Raw genomic sequence first — 20,471 nt, 5'->3', positions numbered from 1 at the left:
ATCAAAAAGAACAGAACAGACACTGATTGGATGGGATGATAAATTAATTTTCTATTAACTGTACAAAACCACTTAAATTTTGCATTGAATTAAAACTATGGGCTGAAAGTAGAGCCAACAATAGCAATAGCAAGTGGAAGCACTCACTGTGAAGTTAAGGCACTTCAAATGCACTTGTAACTGCTAGGAAGAGAACAGAAAGCTGGAATGAACTTATATTTTTTAAACAAGTCTCCAAACCCTGAGAAGAGGCAGATTGGGCTCCATCATCTACTGCTGCACAAATGTTCTCCATTTCTTTTTCTGAGGGCTCAGCCATATCAGCCACACCGAATTTTGCTTTCTCTGCTTCTGCCACACCATTCACAGGAAATTCAGAGGGAAGTTGAGGGTGCCTTCCAAGCTTCTGCTGATCATCCAAATGTAAAGGAAGTTTTATTACCTGTTAAGAGATAAATCTGCTACTGAAACTGTTGACAGTGTTACGTGCATATATGCATAGTGAACTTTCCTCTAGAACAATGAGGAAATTTGATAAATCTGAAAGGTCAATCAATAATGAAGTGAGCTTCTCAGACTTTAGAGGCTTTGGTTTGGTTATGTTGCAAAGAATAATTTCTCTATATTAATCAATTTATATAATCACTTCAGGTGTTGTTATATGCTCTATAAGCTTATGAAGTTTTTGTTAATATATGTACAGAAACAAATACAAGCATGTATATGTATATATAGATAAACTACACATATATCATATACATGATACATGTCTTATATGTGAATACATGATACCATGTGTGTATATGTATAGATGATATTATGTGTAAATGTGGTATTTGTGTGTGATATATGCATGTGCACATTTATACACATATACTTTATATATCTTATGTGACTTATGTATATATATATGGATTGCATATATGTATATATATACAGTACTGGAGCTTGAATTCAGGGCCTCAAACTTGCTCAACTGACTCTACCACTTGAGCCATTCCTCTAGCATGGCTTTTTGCTGATTTGGATATGGCATTTCAAGGACGTTCCTGCCTAAGCTGTCTTTGAATCATGATCCTTGAGGCCTCAGCTAGCTCCTTCCAGAACCTCTCAGGTCTCAGCTGAGAAGCTACAATTACAGGTATGAGCCATCAGTGCCTGGCTAATCTGTAATTTTTATTTTTTTATTTAAAAAGTTTGCCTAACATGCAGTCTAAAACATAAATATCAAATACCTATGAAGTATTTTTATTTCTATGGAATAATACTTTAAGTTGAAAAAATGACAGATTATTGACTCTTGTAAATAAATGGGTGATTAATCTGCAATTTTTAAACTCTTGTCTGTGTTGGAAATTTTAGTAATAAAGTTGTTCCACAGATAATCCAGGCAAAAGAAACAAATTGCTCACAAAAAGGAGGAACTGACAGTACACGTTTCTTGGAAGTGAACGACAAGCTACCTGGCTGGTTAATCAGAAACAAAAATCTCCCACATTCATCTGACTTGGCTGCTTTAATCCTCTTCTTTCAGATCTCACCTCCTGCATAGCTAGGATAATGGACATGAGCCATGATGTAATTACTTTTAATGCTGTATAAAGTTTTATTCCCTGTTTTCATTGCACTTGATTTTGGTACCCTGACTATTGTATGTTTATCTGAATTACAGAAGGGAAAGGGAACAGCAAAATGGTGAGACAAAGGACAAAGGGCAAACCAAAGCAATAGCAATACTCATGACACTATATTGGAAATGAACTTTACAACTTAGTGGGGAGCTAGGGGGAGGGAGGGAAAGTAGGAGAAAATGACAAGAAATGTACTCACTACCTTACCTATGTAACTGCAACCCCTCTGCACATCACCTTACAATAAAATTAAATTTTAAAAACTTGCAAAACCAACCTGAAAATAGAGATTACACAGCCAGTGGTCCAAGTCTTGGCAAATCAAATCTTCAATCTTCCTGAAGCTATGGAGTTTTTGGTTATAAGGTCCTCGGAGAAGAGCACACTTGAATTTTCCCTCCACTTCATGGAAGTTATCATCACATAAAGGGAAGATTGCCCAGCCTACAACCTGGCTGAGGCAAGCATGTGGCCCACGAAGGAAAACAAGCTCAAACAAAAAAGCCATGCCAGGTTTCACATCTTTCCTTCCAGGGAGTGCCTAGAAAATATACAAGACAAAGGGAGCTTGGGATGCTAGTAATTTTAGAAACACAGGAAGGCTATCATGTGATGCCTGTCCAGCATGAAGAATATCCAGTCCCTCCCTCAAACCACCTAAGGCCCTTGAAGTCCCTTGATTTGTGATAGGACAGGCACAAATGCTTCTCATTGGCTACTCTCAGCTGTTTGACAGCAGGGATCATTCTGTATAGCCTATGGGTAATGTTACAAATATTCAGGTGTCTCTGGAAGGGAAAGGGTTCCTTTCCCCTGCTACAGTTAAATAATACACTGCCTTGTATTTCTGTTTTGGGCATTTGAAAATCCATGCTAGGGTGAATTTACACGAACAATGCTTCTAGTCCCAGGTAACAAAGCAAACTAACTACCAAGGAAGTAGGACCCAAATAACAAGTCCTGTGCTAGAGTAGACAGATGATTCTATACTGCATAAACATTAGAAAACAAGTTTACAGTAGGCTAACTAACTTGACATTCTGTACTTAAATTTCTCTTTTCTTGATCAGGTATTGTTGTTTCTCAGTTTAACGTGTAACTTCTAAAATTTCCTGAGCAGGATAATTAATACCCTAGTCATATCTGAATAATACTTAAAAGTGGAGCCTTTGGAAGGTCATTTGAATTACATGCAGATGAAAATCCCAGGAGGAAATTAGTGGCTGTACAGAAAGAAGAAGACTTGGGTTGGTGTACCTGCTCTTTCTCACCATGTGATGCTCTCTTGGCAAGAAAGCCCTTACCAGGGACCATGCTTTATAACTTCCTGGCCTAGTATAAAAGGAGTTTATTAAAATTATATTCTTTTTGGCATTTTATTTTATTAATAGAGTGGTGTACAGAGGGGTTACAGTTTCATCCATAAGGCAGCGAGTACATTTCTTATCAAACTTCTTACGTCCTCCCTCATTTTTCTCCTTCCTTCCCCCTTCCCTAATTCCTCCCCCCCCCATGAGTTGTACAGTTGGATTATGACATATAATTTTCTAAGTAGTGTTGTTGTATTGGTTCACCTTTTACCCTTTGTTTCTCCATTTTTATGTTCGCCTTCCCTTCCCTAGTTCCAGTAAGCATATACACAATACCCAGGATACTGAAATCAGTAACAGTGACATCAGGGTAAAACCCTGGGGAATAAAGACAAAAGAAAGTGACATAATTTCAGATGGTACATTGAAAATAATGACACAACTACCTTCATTACAGCACAATTTGCCATCTCTAAAATATGGAACCAACCCAGATGCCCAGCAGTAGATGAATGCATCAAGAAAATGTAGAACATATGCACAATGCGATTCTATGCCTCTATGAGAAAGAATAACACTGCCCCATTCATAAGGAAATGGAAGGACTTGGAAAAAATCATACTAAGTGAAGTGAGCCAGACCCAAAGAAACATGGACTCTATGATTTCCCTCACTGGGAATAATTAATACACATCTAGGATAGTCTTAGCAGAAGATCCCAATAGCTCAATAGCTATGTACACATGAACACATAGATGATGCTAAATGAAATGAACACAAAGTTATGGAAATAAGTGGTTTGCCATTGTCATAGTTCTATTATTTTTAAATTCCAAGTCTCAAGCCTTTTGTTATCTCATCAAGAAACAGACTAGGACAACTATATAGCTATTTCTGCCTCCCATTTGTCATTATTTCATTCATTTATCATTCATTCTTTGTATCACCAGGTGAATTGTCCAAAGAATAAATGCATTAGATGGAAGAAACTATCATACTCCAAAAATTAATCCCTCCTGATAATGATAAATCTAATTACTATTTCAAGGTCCCATTGAATAGAGTCATATTTAGTTTTGTGACCATTCTGTTTTATTTCAGGTGGCATGATTTCCATGTTACCACAGGAACAATTTGTCAGACTTAAACAAATTGCAATCAATATACAAATGGATGACATGACAAGACTGTCCAGCCCATCACTCAAGTTCTCAGATGGAGAGATGAAGTCTATTCCTTGGTCTTCAAAAAAGAGTTCCAAAAGGAAAAATACATGAATAATCTTTAAAAGATTATAGCCTTAAGTCTCTTAAAATTTGTGTGTGATTTTAAATGGAGGAAGATAGAAATTTGCCACAGTTGTGGCACTATATTATTCTTCTGTGTGTGTATATCTATGTATATGATTTATGTAAGTATCTGAAGACCTAATTCCGAAACAAAATGAAACAGAGGCATCTGTTGAAGAATGCTACAACCCTGTGGCAGCTGCTATTAAACCATTAACGAGATCAGGTTTCATTTAAACCAGATTTACCATTTTCTACAACAGCCCATGGGAAAGCTAAAAACATTAGGCACAAATTACTGACAAAAGAGATCCTTAATCAAGCCGTACTTTTCATTTGGCTAGCTGGCCCTGAGTGGCATTTGCAATAGGAGAATGAAAGCTAAATAAGGAGGAAGAGAACGGGGAGAAAGGAAGTCAGAAACCTGGTTGGGGTTATCATTAAAAAATAAAATTGACTGGGTGCCAGTGGCTCACATCTGTAATCCTAACTACTCAGGAGGCTGAGATCTGAGGATTACAGTTCAAAGACAGCCTGGGAAGGACAGTCCATGAAATTCTTATCTCCAATAAACTACTCAGAAAAAGCCAGAGTGGTCCTATGCCTCAAGTGGTAGAGTTGTAGCCTTGAGCACAGAGAGACTCAGGGACAGAGCCCAGACCCTGAGTTAAAGTCCTAAGACTGGCATTAATCGACTAATTAATTAAATTGTCAAGTGCCCTGTTGACAAATGCAATTCCCAAAGTTCAAACCTAGGCATTGTCAAAATTTTAAATTAAATTGGAATAAGTCTATGAACAATAAGTCCATCAAGCCTTAACCATGCAATTAAAGTGAAAACTAGGACCTTTCTTATACCTTTCTTATATATGGTCTTTTTTAGCAAAATAGTGCTGGTAGTTCTATTAGGAATTATGTCATGGTCTTGGACAAGCCACTCTGCTTTTAAACTTAAGATTCCACACACTAGAGTTTCTTCATCAATAAAATACAGATAGAACTAAGGCTGTGCATTAGTGGTAGAGCACTTGCCTAACATGTCCTCAGTACCACAAAACTAAAACCCAAAGCAGAGGTATAAATATCTTTCCTCACAGAATTGACACGATGACCAGGTTCGACAGTAAATGTTAAAATATTTATAATATCCAAAATGTACATTATTCTTTTTTATTTAGTTTAAGTCTCTATCTTAACTACCTCTAAGATGACTTGGATAATAGTATATTTTAACAAAAAGAACATATTCAAGGTCAAAAAAGATTTTTGTTCTTATTTATTTGTTTGTTTTTGTGCCAGTCTTAGGGCTTAAACTCAGGGCCCAGGCACTGTTCCTGAATTTTGTTGCTCAATTTTTTTGCCACTTGAGACACAGCTCCACATTCAGTTTTCTGGTATTTGGAGGTTAATTGGTGATGATAGTATCATAGACTTTCCTGCCCAATCTGGCTTCAAGCTGTAATCCTTAGATCTCTGCCCCCTGAGTACCTAAGCTTATAGGCATGTGTCATCAATGTCCAGCAAGAAGAAAAAAATTAAACATGAAAAACCATCAATGTTCTTTGGTGGATGCTGACAAATTATTTGTATTTACCAGGCACTACCTACAAACACCAACACTGCATGAAAGGAACCCCACCTCAATCTATCCTGAAGGATGGAGTCACATGTCCCTACCCCAACATCCGTGAAGGGAATAGTGTAGAATCAAGGTGAAACCCAACATTTGATACTGATTCAAAAGGAAAATAGAATCCATAATTGCCAAATAATTTATTTTGTCTCACATCAGCTACCTGTTTTTATTTGCAATAGTAATGCATTTCCCTCCCAGTTCTCCTATTGCAGCAGAATTCTTTTTCCCAGCAACATGAAAATTGCAACTCATTTTTCTGAAAGAAAAATCAAAGAAAAGAAAAAAAAAAGAAAAACATCAAAGTATGAAAAGAAAAAAATCAAAAAAGGAAGATTATCTCTCTCAGAAGGTCCTATCCACAAATGGGAACTTTTCTGCAATGATCCCATGAAGAGACATTTCCATGAGTACTTATCATTAGCTTTATAATTTAAAACTGCATGATAAAAGAAATAAGTGTATTCGTCACCTCCTTTGTCAATACTACCAGCACCATCTCATCATGAAAGTCCTGGTAACTGGAGACCATAGGATCCCAGTTTTCTGAGTGTCATGAAAAACAGTCTTTTGGAAGAAAAGAGAGGGCACAGATGAATTTCAGCACATACTGGAGTGACATTTTTCATTTTTGATCTACCATATGAAAAATGTACATGTGAAAGATGAGAAGAGGAAAATGTGAAATCCAGGTTTTGAAAGTTGAATGTTGAATAGAGGACTGAATGAGACAGCAAAAAACCCTTTATGCCTGGACTTCAGATATATCTTTTACATTACAGCAACCCAGAATAAATGATGAAATAGAATAGAATTGTATATATGCCTACCTAATCTAGGGAAGGGAAAGAAAAACGAGGGTGTAAGATATCACAAGAAATGTACTCACTGCCCTATTATGTAACTGCACCCCTTTTGCACAACACCTTGTCAACAAAATTTAATTAATAAAAAAAATCTAATACACACGTCCTAATAAGGGGAAAAACACTAAAATTATAAAACTGTGAATTTTTAATTGGTATTATAACTGAGGAAGCAAATGTATAGAAAACTAAGTTTCAGAAAGGGACAAGTCCTTGTTTAGCAGCTTTAATTCTAGGAAACTGTGAAGAAGCAGACCTACAGCTGGTCAAGGAACTTGGCAGAGGAAGCTGACCTTTTAGTAATTTCAGCCCACAGTGTATTATTGAATACACAGGAGCCCAAGCACAGAGCAAGTCCTCATCACCATCAATGCTCAGCTTTATTTACCAAGTATTCAGCCACAGGCTAGCAACAGGGTATAGCCTGGGAGGTAGAGATTTCCAGTGTTCCAGCAATTGGGAGATGATACAAGGAAGCCCAGCCCAGATAAGAGATGGTGTCTTTTATAATGAGAAATTTTGAAAGCAGTAGTAAGCCCAAAATAACTAAAGCTGTAATCCAACGCTAGTTAGCTCAGTTGCTGATTGGAGCAGAGAGATAAGTCCATGATGGGAGATAGTTTCCACTTCATTCTTTATGGTTTATTTATGTACAATGCCTAGCATATGATATGCCCACAATGAGACACTGGTGGGAGCAGGGAAATAAGGCACAGATAAAAGAAAGCCAAGCAATGGAAAATGACCTATGGATGACCTAGATGCTAGAAATTACAAAGACTTCAAATAATTACTATAATTACAGAAAGAAATTAGAGGAAACGAGAGAAATAATCGGCCAAAACCTGAAATATTTCAGGATAGATAGAACTTTAATTTTTTTAAAAACAAAAACACGAGCAGGGTACTGGTGGTTCATGCCTGTAATCCTAGCTACTCAGGAGGCTGATATCTGGGGATCACGGTTCAAAGCCAACCCTGGCAGGAAAGTCCATGAGACTCTTATCTCTAATAAACTACACAGAAAAAGGTGGAAGTGGTGCTGTGGCTCAAGGTGGTAGAGTACAACCCTTGAGTGAAACAGCTCAGGGACAGCACCCAAGCCCTGAGTTCAAGCCCCATAACCAACAATTAAAAAAATGAAACAAATATTTGAAATAGCAAAAATGATGATGTCAGCTTTACAGCAGGAATGGACACAGCACAAAAAGTTCAGGTAAACTCTACAATAGATCACTAGACATTATCTTAATGATGCACAAAGGCAAAACAAATAAAAAAGAAAATGATCAGCATAGGAAAGACCTGTGGAATAATAATTAATAGTACAACAAGCATATAGCCAGCCTTGTTCTACTAGCACAAGAGAAAAATAAAGAAGCAAGTAAAAGTGGAAAACGTTTGTAGAGATAATTACTAAGAATTTTCCAAAACTGATGGACAATATCAATCTACAAAATCCAGAAGATCAAAAAAAAAAGAAGAAAAATACACAAAAAATAATCTCTAGGCATCTCATAGTAAAACTGATAGAAATCAAAGATAGAAAGGAAATATATTAAAAAATAAAGATGACAAAGCTTCATTATCAGCTGTCAAAGGGATTTACTCAGTCAGGTATTCATATTTCTTTACCACAGAATCCTGAATTTAATGTAAAAATATCATACAATACATGGAGAATCTCTTCCATGTCCCCAGTGCAGGCTTCATTGTATTGAAAATATAACCTTCCATTGCTTTGTCTAGCATCTTGTTTTGTAGTTTTGTTATAAAAATTGTTCTTTATGGCTGACAATGAACAAAGGGGTTTTGGAAATATTAGTTGATTATTCTCTTACTGTTTAGTAGGCCATATCTTGCCTAACTAACATTATACTATAATCATATACTTATCATAAAAACTAAAATTCCTTAGTCCCATATTCATGACTATAATACAGACTCAATCATAATCTCACTTTCTGGTTTTATTTCCTATTAAAGACTAATTAAGGGCTGGGAATATGGCCTAGTGGCAAGAGTGCTTGCCTCGTATACATGAGGCCCTGGGTTCGATTCCTCAGCACCACATATACAGAAAATGGCCAGAAGTAGCACTGTGGCTCAAGTGGCAGAGTGCTAGCCTTGAGCAAAAAAGAAGTCAGGGACAGTGCTCAGGCCCTGAGTTCACGGCCTAGGACTGGCAAAAAAAAAAAACTAATTAAATACATATATATAGTCCATACATATACTTATTAAGCATTGTCAAAATTATTACTATCAGAATTATATTGTTAAGGCCTGCACTGCCCCCTACACACACCTCATGGCACTCTCTTCATCAGGAAATCCTTCATCCTCCAAGATCTACTCATTATAAACAATGACTTTTGTTTTCAGCTTAGATAATAACTTTGAGATGATCATTTCTAGTCCACAGGTTCCCAAGGAGACAGGCAGAGATGCTAATGGGATCCATACATGGGCTAGGGGAGAGGCAGACACATTTTCATGACAATTACTAAGATAAAATATAAGAGCTCCTTAAGCCTGAAATAGTAGCAAGAACCGAAGGATTTTAAATATCCAGTGGCCACAGAAAAGGCAACCTCTTAATTTCTTTTGAGGAATATAGATGATCTAGTAAAGATACTAATGGGATATATACACAGATTGAAAACCTGAGTTATATCCATTTCTTTACTCTATGGGGAGTTGTTCCTTTCAATATTGGCCCATTCATAAGGTAAACCAACCTATGTGTGAATAAGTCCACTGGTTAGAGTACTGTGTGTCTCCTTCTTGAGCAGCCATGGTGTCATTAGTTCTGTTCACCAAATACCTTCCCTTCTTCATCCTCCAAACTTGAGGTCAGTATACTCCTCTTGTCACTTTGTGGTTGGGAGGCCCCTTTGACTATTGTCACTATGCCCAATGACCATGCAAGGGGCATATAACATTCACCACTTCTTAGCCAGAGCATGGATTATTGCCTATAAATCCTCCAGAGTTGTCTTTCTTCTTTTTGGCCATGGTGGCCAGCTACCCTCCAGATGTGGTTCTTCAACAGCCTTGACTGAGATGGTGATGCATGCAGCAAAGCATCCCTCTGCTCTGCGGTGGACATGCAACATAGGTGAAAAACTAATTTTCCTTGTGCTAAGCCATGGAAATACTGAGTGTTCTCTGTTACTATAACAATGCTTATGTTGATTGATTCTCTGGCCTTTCCAGACAAGTCCAATCTTAACCATCTTGTAAATAGGATTACTGTACCAACATTGTAGGTCAATGGATGTAAGGTTAAGAACCTAATGGCTTGTTGTTGTTGTTATTATCTGTTGTTTGTTTTTGTCAGCATTGAGATGAGTCAGTAAAAGGGGGACATATACATATTTATATTATCTGTACTATAGCAGACAAGAGAGCATTAGAAAATCCTTGAATTATTTCTGGGCTGACTACAATGGTTGTCATTAGACATTGCTTGATTTAAGTTCTTCTAAATGCATTTTAATTTGTTTCTCCTGAATTTATATGCAGTATACGTTGATCCAAATTGTTCTAAACTGTCCCGTTTAATTACTTCTCTCATTTAAAAAGGGAGCTATATATCCTAGAGTTTAAAAGTATGGGCTTTGGCATGAGAGAAACATAAGAATAAATTACAATTTACCACTGAATAAGTTTCAGACCAACTATTTCTGGCTCTTGGTTTCATTGTGTATAAAGTGCTGGCAGGGAGAAGTAGTAACAAATACAGAGAACGGGAGATAAACTCGATGGTGTCTTCCAGGCCTAACATTCTGTGGGGAATAAGGGTAGTCAAGGAAGTAAATCAATATGCTTAATTTGCATCGGAATTAGCTAAATGTTCACTTGGAAATAGACAACTCAGAAGAGATGAATCGGAACTGATATAGTATCACAGAGTAATCTAGACTATCCAGTGAGAGTTTTATAGTACAATTATTTTCTTTCTCATTCTCCCAGCCAAGACAAATAAATAGGCAAACTATCTCTGGTCCCCAGTCTATCTGCTGTGGTATACAAGAAAGTAATTATTTTTGGAAATTTATCTTGGCCTACCGATCAAGGACAAGTGTTCACAGCAACTCTATCATAGCTTTTAAACAGGAAAGGAGCGTGTCCCTGCCTTAATCCTAAATGTTATAACATCCACCGTTGACATTTATTCACTAAATTCAAGGCACTTTTTTAAAGAGCTCTATCTTTATTAATGTAGTCATCACAAAAATCCCACAAAGGAGATTCTCTTATAGGCTCAATATTTTACACTATGTTTTGTAAATCCCAGATAGAACTAGAATTGGATTCTAAACAATTTATTTCTGCTTCAGAGCCATTCATACTGTGCTTGCTTATGGTAGAAGGGGTAAGATTCCGAGTCTACTTTAAGGCCAGGTACCACTGGCTCATGCTTGTAATCCTAGCTACTCAGGAGGCTGAGGTCTGAGGATCGATCACATTTCAAAGCCATCCTGGGCAGAAAAGCCCCCATGAGACTCTTGTCTCTAATTAATCACACAAAAAATGCTGGAGTAAAGTTGTAACTCAACTGGTAGAGAGCTAACCTGTACAATAGCACCCAGGGATAGCACCAGGCCTTAAGTTCAAACCCCAGGACCAGCACACACACAAACAAACACTTGTGCCCATGTCTACCTTGGATTTATAGTGGGATACCTCAAAGTTATTCCGCTCTATCCTGCTTACTGCTCTTAATAACTACTACAAAGTGAGGAGACTGGGCTCTTCTGGATGATTCTCATCACTTCTCCAGCCTGTACTTTCCTAAATTATCTACTTTGGGTTAAGACATTCAAAACAAATAAAGAAATTGCCAAGAAAAAAGTATTATTTTTGCCCCAATAAAACAAAAGATCCTGAGAGAATAAGTCTTTCTAAAAGGCTAAATTTATTATCTCGTTTGCAAATTAATGAAGAGTTCAATTCTATGAGCCCTCATGCCTAACGTCTCTACAGCTTATTTTTTGTTGCTTTCCTCACAACTAATTTAATCCCTGAAAAACCACCAGGATTCCTAATATGATGTCCTCTGCCCCTAAACTAGCTCTCTCCAAAATGTAGCTTGGTCAATAATCACTCATGGGTATCTATTTAAGTGTAGATTTCCACTGGAATCTGCTTATATTTAAATCAGTAAGTCTAGAATGGAGCTTGAGTCTGAATTTAACTTGTACATTGAGGTACTAGCACATCAGGTGATTGCACTTTAAATAATGAATCAATCTTTACTTTCCTCAAAAAAGAATCACCATCTGATATGGCTACAATGATAAGCAATACAGGTTTGTGTATCATCTGTCTAATTGATTTCCACTGATTAGAACAACTATATTTCTTCTAAAATCTAACTGATTCATACTTGAATAATCACAATCACTAGTTACACCACCTGACTTTTCCACAATGCTCCATCAAACATCACTAAAATGAAGAGGAAATATCTGGTCCATCATCTCATTATGTTGCAATTCCATCATCTGACCTCAACCTCAATATGTCATAACTCATCTTTTCACATGCTATTCAAACATTCATCTAAGAATATTTCACTCAAGAGAGCTGAAAAAAATCTAATTGAATATTTTAATTTAGAAAATTCAGTTCTGGGATTCTCAGGCCCATCCTCCTCACTCTTTTCTTTTTTCTTTTGGCTCTGAAAACAAAAAGTTGAATTTTCTTTTCAGTTTCTCCTTGTTAGTCAAAAGATCGATCTTTTCCTTCATTGTCCCTGAGAGTTGAACACATTGGGGAAAAATTGGGCACAGCCCATTACTTTTACAAACCCCAGCGAGTGTCTCAATGCACAAAAAGATGGTGTGTCGGAACATCTGCAGCCTGATTAGATCAAAGACCCACAAATTAACCACAAATGGCTTTACAAGGAGGATGCAAATATATCACTTAGAAAGGAGAAAACTTTTGGCAATAATTGCTAATCAACATCTTCCCTTTGGGAAGTCCACATTGCACCAAAGATATCTAGCAATGGCATTAATGTCTGGGCATCATTTTATATTTTGCAGAGTTCTTAGGTGTACATTTTCATATTGGATCTGCACTTTAGTCCTGGGGTGTTGTTGACCTTAGCCTATTTTACAAGTAACTAAGAAAAAAAATAAAGATGTAGGAAAATAGTGACTTTCTCATTTTCCCAGTGATCACATTGCTGATTAGACTTTATTAACTATCATTTCCAACATTGCTGCTTCTCTTGGCTTATTTATTCTTTTACACATACTCACTACATGTCCACTTTTATATTTAAGTACCATTTTTAGCACTGATGATGATAAACAAGCCTCCTACTCTCACTGAACTAGTGGAGAAGGGGACAAGCAATAAATATATGGGACCTTATCAATAATAATAAATGCTTAATTTCTCACAATTGGTACTGAAATAATGAAAACAAATAGACATGAGCTAAATAGCCAGAGAAAGGGGGATGGCCTGTTTAGAAACTTATTTGAAGAAGCAATGATTTCTGAAGCCCCCAGCACAAATGAGCTTGGTGTATTCACCAAAGGAAAATGAGGCTGGAATGAAATGCTCAAGAAGAAAACTTGGAGGAACTAAAATTAGAAAGTGGGATAAAGGCCAGATACACAGACTTAAAGATTTAAAGGAATCTGGATTTCATTCTATATGCAGTGAGGATCCTTTAATGCAATGTAAAATATTAATCAGAGGCTGCCCATGATTTGATTGGCAGATTATAATCGCCCTTTATTGGTCCTTGAGTTCAGGAATGTTGAACATAAATCCATTTCCTGCCATCCTAAGCATCAAGAGTCTCATCAGTTCAAAGTCATTGACTACAGTCTAGTATCTGCGTGAGTCATGTGGCTGGGGATGGATAGCCAGCTCTGTCCTTCGCAATTAACAGGCTGTGTGACCTTGGAGAAATTCTTTGCCCTACTCAGTCCTTTGTGACTTCACCCTGCTTTCATATGAGAGTTAATGCCTTAAAAGTAATTGTAAAGCATTTTGTATGGATGTCGAAATATTAAAACATATTCCCTGGAATGTGAGTGAGTTCAAATATAGAAGCAAGTTCCTACTCTTCAGAGAATTCAAAATGATTTGATTGTTGAATTGCATGCCAAGTGAACAAGAACTACTATTTTGTAACTAGGGCATTACTAACTTCAAATGCATTAACTGTGAAGAGGGGTGGAGAACATTCAAAGGACAAAGACAGATTTGTGACATTTTGAAAACACTCCCAATGAAATAAACAATGTGAATTTCTAGGAAACCTCAAAAAAAAAATAAGATAATTGAGGGTGGGCTAGAAAGGTAGCTAAGTGGTGCAATACCTGCTTAGTATGCTTGAAACCCAAGGGTTCAACCCTCAGAAGACACCCTCCCCCCAAAAAAAGTCAGCAAGAAGACCTTAAGAAGGTAGACGTCTTAATTTTGTTCACCAATTTCTGAAATAAGTACTGAGACAGTCATATGTCTAGATGCCAAGGATTAGTCAGTGATGTCAGAACACAGGATAGAAGATCACCCAGAATGTGGGAAGCACCTTGTTACAGGCAGGGGGCAAATGGAACAAAATGAGGAAAGAAGGACAACACTTGCCTGTAAATGCGTAAGGTCTATTATTGGTCAGATGTGATGTCACTGCCGCTCCCATCATCTATGGGCATCTGACTGTAACTTCTCCAGCCTCTCAACGGAAGGTCCAGGAGCTTCCAGATTTGCAGCTTTGTAACCAGGGCGGCATCACTGGTCTCTCCTGTTCAGAGGCTTCCAGCTGCCTGGATTGAGTAGCTACTCTTGTTCCTGACTTGGCAAATTACAGATCGCCATAGTGAGAGTATCTCACCCCTGATCGTGTCAGCAATCTAATAATGCCTTTCAGTAACTACATATGTACATTTTATTGGAGAACATTCTGGAGAACTGTAAATAACGTAGCACCCATCTTTCTTCTTTTAGGAAGCCTCTGGTGCTACAAATGTTCTTAAGATTGACAACCTGCCAATGTCATGTACTAGGATAGCCTCCCTTCTAGATGTTAAGCATGCTGAATGATACACAGGCTGTGCTTTCACAGGCAGAAGGGAAAGTTTAAAAATATAACAAGATTTGACTTTAGAAATAGAGACAAGTCTCTTAAAGCACAAAGAAATATTATAGGACTTGGTTGGTAATTCCCCAGTAAAGAAATTAGTATATTAATTCGTACTGCTCTTTTTTAGGGCTTGTTGTGAATGTTGGTGCTTAGATTATGGACATATTCATTGATATCTAATTTTAAATGTCAGCTTCATACTTCTGGGCCTGTCTGCCTCTCAGTTTTTTCCCATCTGCAAAATGAGCTTAACAAAGGACTTGGTTATCATGTATATTATATGTCACTGGATTGTTACACTGTAGGCACTCAATAATGGTTACTCTCCCTGTCCTGCCAAAGGATAAATAATACAGTGCACCACAATTTGGATCTGGATTCACCTCCAAAGGCCCATATAGGAAAATCTGGATCTCCGGCACTTGGTGTTATTGGTAGGTTGTGAAATTACTTCTTTCTTTTGTGTGTGGGGGGAGGGGTGCGAATACTGGGATTGATCCCAAGACATTGCACTTGCTAGGCGAGGACTTTGCCACTGAGCTACATCCCAGCCCCAGGTTGTAAAATTTCTAAGATATGATGCCTATAAAGAGTTACTGAGGTAATTGAGGCATACCCACCCTTGCTCTCTGTCTGTCTGTCTCTCTCTCTCTCTCTGCCTCTCTCTCTCATTTTGTTTGACCATATGCTCCTGTTCTAATCTGTGGTTTCATCACAGACCCCAAAGCAATGAAGAACAGGAAATCACAATAATCCAGGATCTAGAACACCAAAGCCAAAATAAATCACTCCTTTTCATAAGTTGATTATCTCGTGTTTGGTATTTATTTATAATACCAGAAAGCTGATATCATCCCATGAAAATGACTTTCTGCACTTGAAACTCCTCATGTCACTGAATAGAAAGATGTGGAGGCACAATAGCATTAAATTGGCATAAAACTAGGTATTCTTAGATGAGTCAGACTAACCAGGACTTCTGGAAGGAATGTTTTGAAGGGCTGGAGAAATCTAACCTACAGCAGAAAGCATAGAATATTCACCTGAATTGCATTGCAATGATAGAACCCATTATAGATACTAGTTTAATGCCTACTTGTAACTCATTAAGCCATGAATTAGGTAATAGATTCCTGTTTTGTAGATGAAGACTGGAACCAAGGAAATCAAATACTTTTCCTGTAGTTGTCAACTAGCAGAACCAGGAATCCTGTGGGACCCATTCTAAAGTTGTGTGCTTGATACTCTTTGGGACAAGGTGTTGTGGCTTTTAGGAGTGAGAATGAGAGAAAAATGGGGTAGGGTACCTTCAGTTGATTGGAGAGATTTGTGTGCAGTAGCAGGAAGTTAGGAAGAGAGTGGACGTAGTTTGCTCAGGATGAGCCATTTATAGTTATACAGGTGGCCCATACAGGCATTGAAATGTGGGCCTCCCTCCAGCTCATATCATGGGAAATTTGCTAAAGTAATACAATATAATAGAGCCCAGGACTATCTATTATTAATGGTAATACCAATAATCAATAAAAGCAATCATACTCAAAGCTCTGCATGTCCTAAGACCACTCTTTCCTATGAGTTATTAAAATCATTTCAACTCTTAGATATTAAATGTCACACAGAAAATAACCTCTTGCAAAATGTTGGGTTCATCATATTTTAAGAATTAATATTATAGGTCATTTTAATCAGTTTCTGATATATGCAGTTTTCAGAAAGCACTTCAGGGAAGAAGATGGTAGCCCTGACTAATAATGACAAGAATATGAACTATATTCTTCATATACACATTGGAACTCGAGCATTACTGAACTACTTTACCATCTTAAGTATTTAGGAAGCGTTAAATAAAAAATAAATTTGCCTATTTCACTGAAATGGGATGTTCTTTTTTTTCATGTGTGAAACTTCAGACTTATTAATTTCATGGCTATATTTTAAAATGAGAGCCAGTACTGGCTAGATGACTGTATGATGAGTGTCCTAAAATTTCACAAAAAGGCACTAAATTTTTCACAGTATTTGTGTTTCATTCTCAGTGTAATAAAAATATGCCACTCTTTTAATAATGAATAGTAGATTCTCAGCTTGATTTACATGCATGGATTAAATGTCCTGTTTGAAAAGTTGCTCTTTTATTCATAACGGATTTCCATCTAGTAAAACAAAAATGGTGCCCATTTACTACTATAGTGATAATACCTTGCTGCATGGGTATATCAATATTAACTAGCTTTTAAAATGCTATACTAGCCATGAAACCATCTAATATCCCAGTGAGTTTCAGTGAAGTTTTCTATGGAGTGTCTGAAGATGTACACCTATGAACCCCATCCCAGGCCAAGACCTCCTACATATATATCTTATTTACTACTGTGGTAAAATGAAAGTTTGTATACTCCCCAAATTTGCATGTTGAAACCTTAACTTCTAATGCAATGGTATTTAGAAGTGGGGCCTCTGGGAAATAAACTCAGTTTGGATGAAATGAAAAGGTAGAACTACCACGATGGGTCAGCGCCCTTGTAAGAGAGTGACAGAGAGATTTCACTTTCTACATTTTAGTCTTTTGTCATGTTAGACTTTGAGTTCCTTTTAACATTTGCATCATATCACTGTCCTGACAGTGGTGCATAGGATCAGGGAAAAAGTTCTTCTGATGACTATTTTATAGTTGAAATGATGAAAGCATGAGAGACCGCGTGTTGTTCCCAGACTCATCACTGTGGATATCCAGAAACAGAAATCCACGGGATGCAGGGCACACTGCCTGTCCCTATCCTTCTGCATTTTGGGTTGTCTCCAGAATTTATTCTTTATATTTACATATGCAACAAGAAACCTTCTACAACTGCATTTCCAAAAAGATACTTCTTAATTTTAAAATGTGTTTGATTCCCTTCAACCAAAGAAAAAACTCATCAGTTCAGAAAAATAAAAAAGGAAAAGAGAAAATTTTGAAGGCTGTCACCTACATCCTCGGTCTGGTCTTAGAGGTCACTGTTCCTGTTAAGTCTTCCTCTATAGACTGTTATTCAGAATACCACCCATACAATGGCATCAGCTTATTTCTTTTCTAAGAGATGCTGAAGATTGCCACAATGTTGCTGATTTTTAAACAAATTATTTTTTATTTGGTGGGGAGGAGGGGCTTTAAACTGGTTCACACACTGACACCTGAGCCTCAAAACCAGATGTGCTTATCAAATAAAATAGGGTTAAGTACCATCAAAATCAAGTCATATTTTTCCTTTGGCCGACACAGACAATCCAAGAACTGGTTTCATTTTCTTTGTGGTGTGGGGTAATGTAAAAGAAATGAAATATGTAACCCTAAATTGAAGGAAACCATGGTCTTAATGGAATCATTAGAGAAATTGTTCCAGAATGCTACATCCTTCCAGAAATAATAACCCTGTAATGTCAGCAAATTCAGAGTCAGCACGGGTTACCTGCTCTATACAGAGGGCCCTGGTCATATTCATTCGATCTGCCTGAGGCTTAGCCAAACTTGAGTACGTGACCTTTAAGAATTTTTTAAAATTCATTAATCAATGTTCTTTGCCTGAATTTTGCTGGTTTTGCTTCTTTAACCTATTAGTTGTGTCCTTATTTTAAGTTGGCCAATGAAAAGTCTGTACCCAATGAAAATGAGAATTGCAAGCATAACAGTTCTAGCTAATAATTAACAGAAGGTTCTTTCAGCTAGGGTAACATCACCAAAGTTCAATTATGATAGTTTTAAATGTCACACAAAAAGAATGATAATGCAAGATAAGGTGATGATAAACTAATGGTCACCACTCTTAATTCATATCTGACTTTACATTTCTTAGGATGAATAACATATTTTGCCTTTCAATCTTCTAAAAAAAAAAAACCTTGATACTGCATTTATTTATTCACATTAATGTATTAGAAAACAAACCCAACTGAAGAAACTGTAATTTTCTTCACCAAACTTTCAAACTATCAGCACAATTTTCCCATACTGTTTCCAAAGTTTTTTTTTTCTGCCAGTGACATTTTCTATAACTTTTCATCTTGCTAATTTAAAATAAGATACATTGCCACACATAATAACTAAATGGTTTAATGACTTAAGGCTATTCATATATTGTGGTTCCTGAACAGTGTGCCTGTCTTATGGTGCCCAAGTCCCAACTTTGAATTTTTATTGAGCTAATTAATTGGAGAAACAATTATTTAGTTACATAAACAGGATCATTTTGAATTTCTATTGAGTGAGTTAGTTGTAGAAACAATCATTCAGTTATACAAATATGACCATCTGATCTTCCTTTTGCTATCTAATGGCTCCAAACCAGCTAGCACGGTTACTAAAAGTGAACAGAAAAAATATCCTATTGTTTAACAGTCTCTTTAAATGAACAGAAAAAGCATATTGTTCAGTATTTCTTTATAAAGTTATAAAAGATTATAAAGAACACTTCAAGGAAAGAAGGCAAACGTGTCATTTGTTTTTGCATTCTTGTTTGTTCCTAAAAAACATTCCTTGTTAGTCCTTTTAACAGTGTTCTAGCGGGGCTGGGGATATAGCCTAGTGGCAAGAGTGCCTGCCTCGGATACACGAGGCCCTAGGTTCGATTCCCCAGCACCACATATACAGAAAAAACGGCCAGAAGCGGCGCTGTGGCTCACGTGGCAGAGTGCTAGCCTTGAGCAGGAAGAAGCCAGGGACAGTGTTCAGGCCCTGAGTCCAAGGCCCAGGACTGGCCAAAAAAAAAAAAAAAAAAAAAAAAAACAACAACAGTGTTCTAGTAAGAGCATATATGTTAAGGAGTGAATCTCCAAAGAGGAAGTAAATTGAAATTCTAACCTCTTTCATTTCAGAATTTGACCCTACTTGAAAACAGGATCTTCTAAGACTTAACTAAAGGAAGATGAGGACATTAGAGCAGACCTTGTAGAGACAATTTTCCTTATAAAGAGGGGAAATATGGACACAAAGACAGACATACACTAGGGAGGATGATGTAAACACTTACAAAGAGAATGCCACATGACTCTGATGACTAGACTGTTGCTTATGCAGGCTGAGGAAATCTGGGAGGCCACCAGCACCACGTGAAAGGCAGAAAACCCTCGAGCCTTCAGAGGAGAAAGAGTTGTCTACATTTTAATCTTGGGCTTCTTTTCTCTACAACTATGAGAAGACAAGTCCTATAGTTTTAACCCACTATGTTTGCCCTGGGAAACGAATAGAATATTCTTAGTCTAAAGTGATTCTATTCCTTTGTAACAGCTCTAATACAATGGGAGGTGAAGAAAGTAATATTTTCATTTGCTTTTCCTCTCAGAATTTTGTGTCAAGTTTCTGTTGTCTAAAGTTTTAACACAATATGTACACGTGGGTTGATCTTACTTTGTCCTGTTTAGAGTTTCTATTTCTCTCTTCTGTGCTATCAGACACTTCAGTGAAAATTAATAACTGTTATCTCTTCATGTAAAACCTCTTCCTGTCCTTTCTAAAAATTGCATACTATGTAATACCTCCCTTCTGTGTCTGAAAATCATTCATGCTTTCTTCTTTTTCCCTCTTCATGTTGCAGTCTGGGAAATTGCATCTGATCCAGCTTCCACATCATTGTCTTTGTTCAGTTTG

At 37.1% G+C, this 20,471-nt stretch overlaps 1 protein-coding gene across 1 annotated transcript in view; it reads right to left on the bottom strand.

The window, feature by feature from the left end:
- Positions 1-20,471, bottom strand: part of LOC125353670 — a gene marked incomplete at its 5' end in the record, with an annotated part of 258,574 nt that overhangs the window by 167,271 nt on the left and 70,832 nt on the right. The window contains 2 exons of the mRNA XM_048349341.1: positions 241-442; positions 1,909-2,172. Coding sequence (XP_048205298.1) covers positions 241-442; positions 1,909-2,172 — 466 coding nt within the window. The remainder of the gene's footprint in view (positions 1-240; positions 443-1,908; positions 2,173-20,471) is intronic.

This window comes from Perognathus longimembris, chromosome 6 (genome assembly GCF_023159225.1).
Source record: "Perognathus longimembris pacificus isolate PPM17 chromosome 6, ASM2315922v1, whole genome shotgun sequence".
In the NCBI taxonomy this organism is placed as follows: domain Eukaryota; kingdom Metazoa; phylum Chordata; class Mammalia; order Rodentia; family Heteromyidae; genus Perognathus; species Perognathus longimembris.
This window is presented reverse-complemented; position numbering and strand designations above follow the sequence as displayed.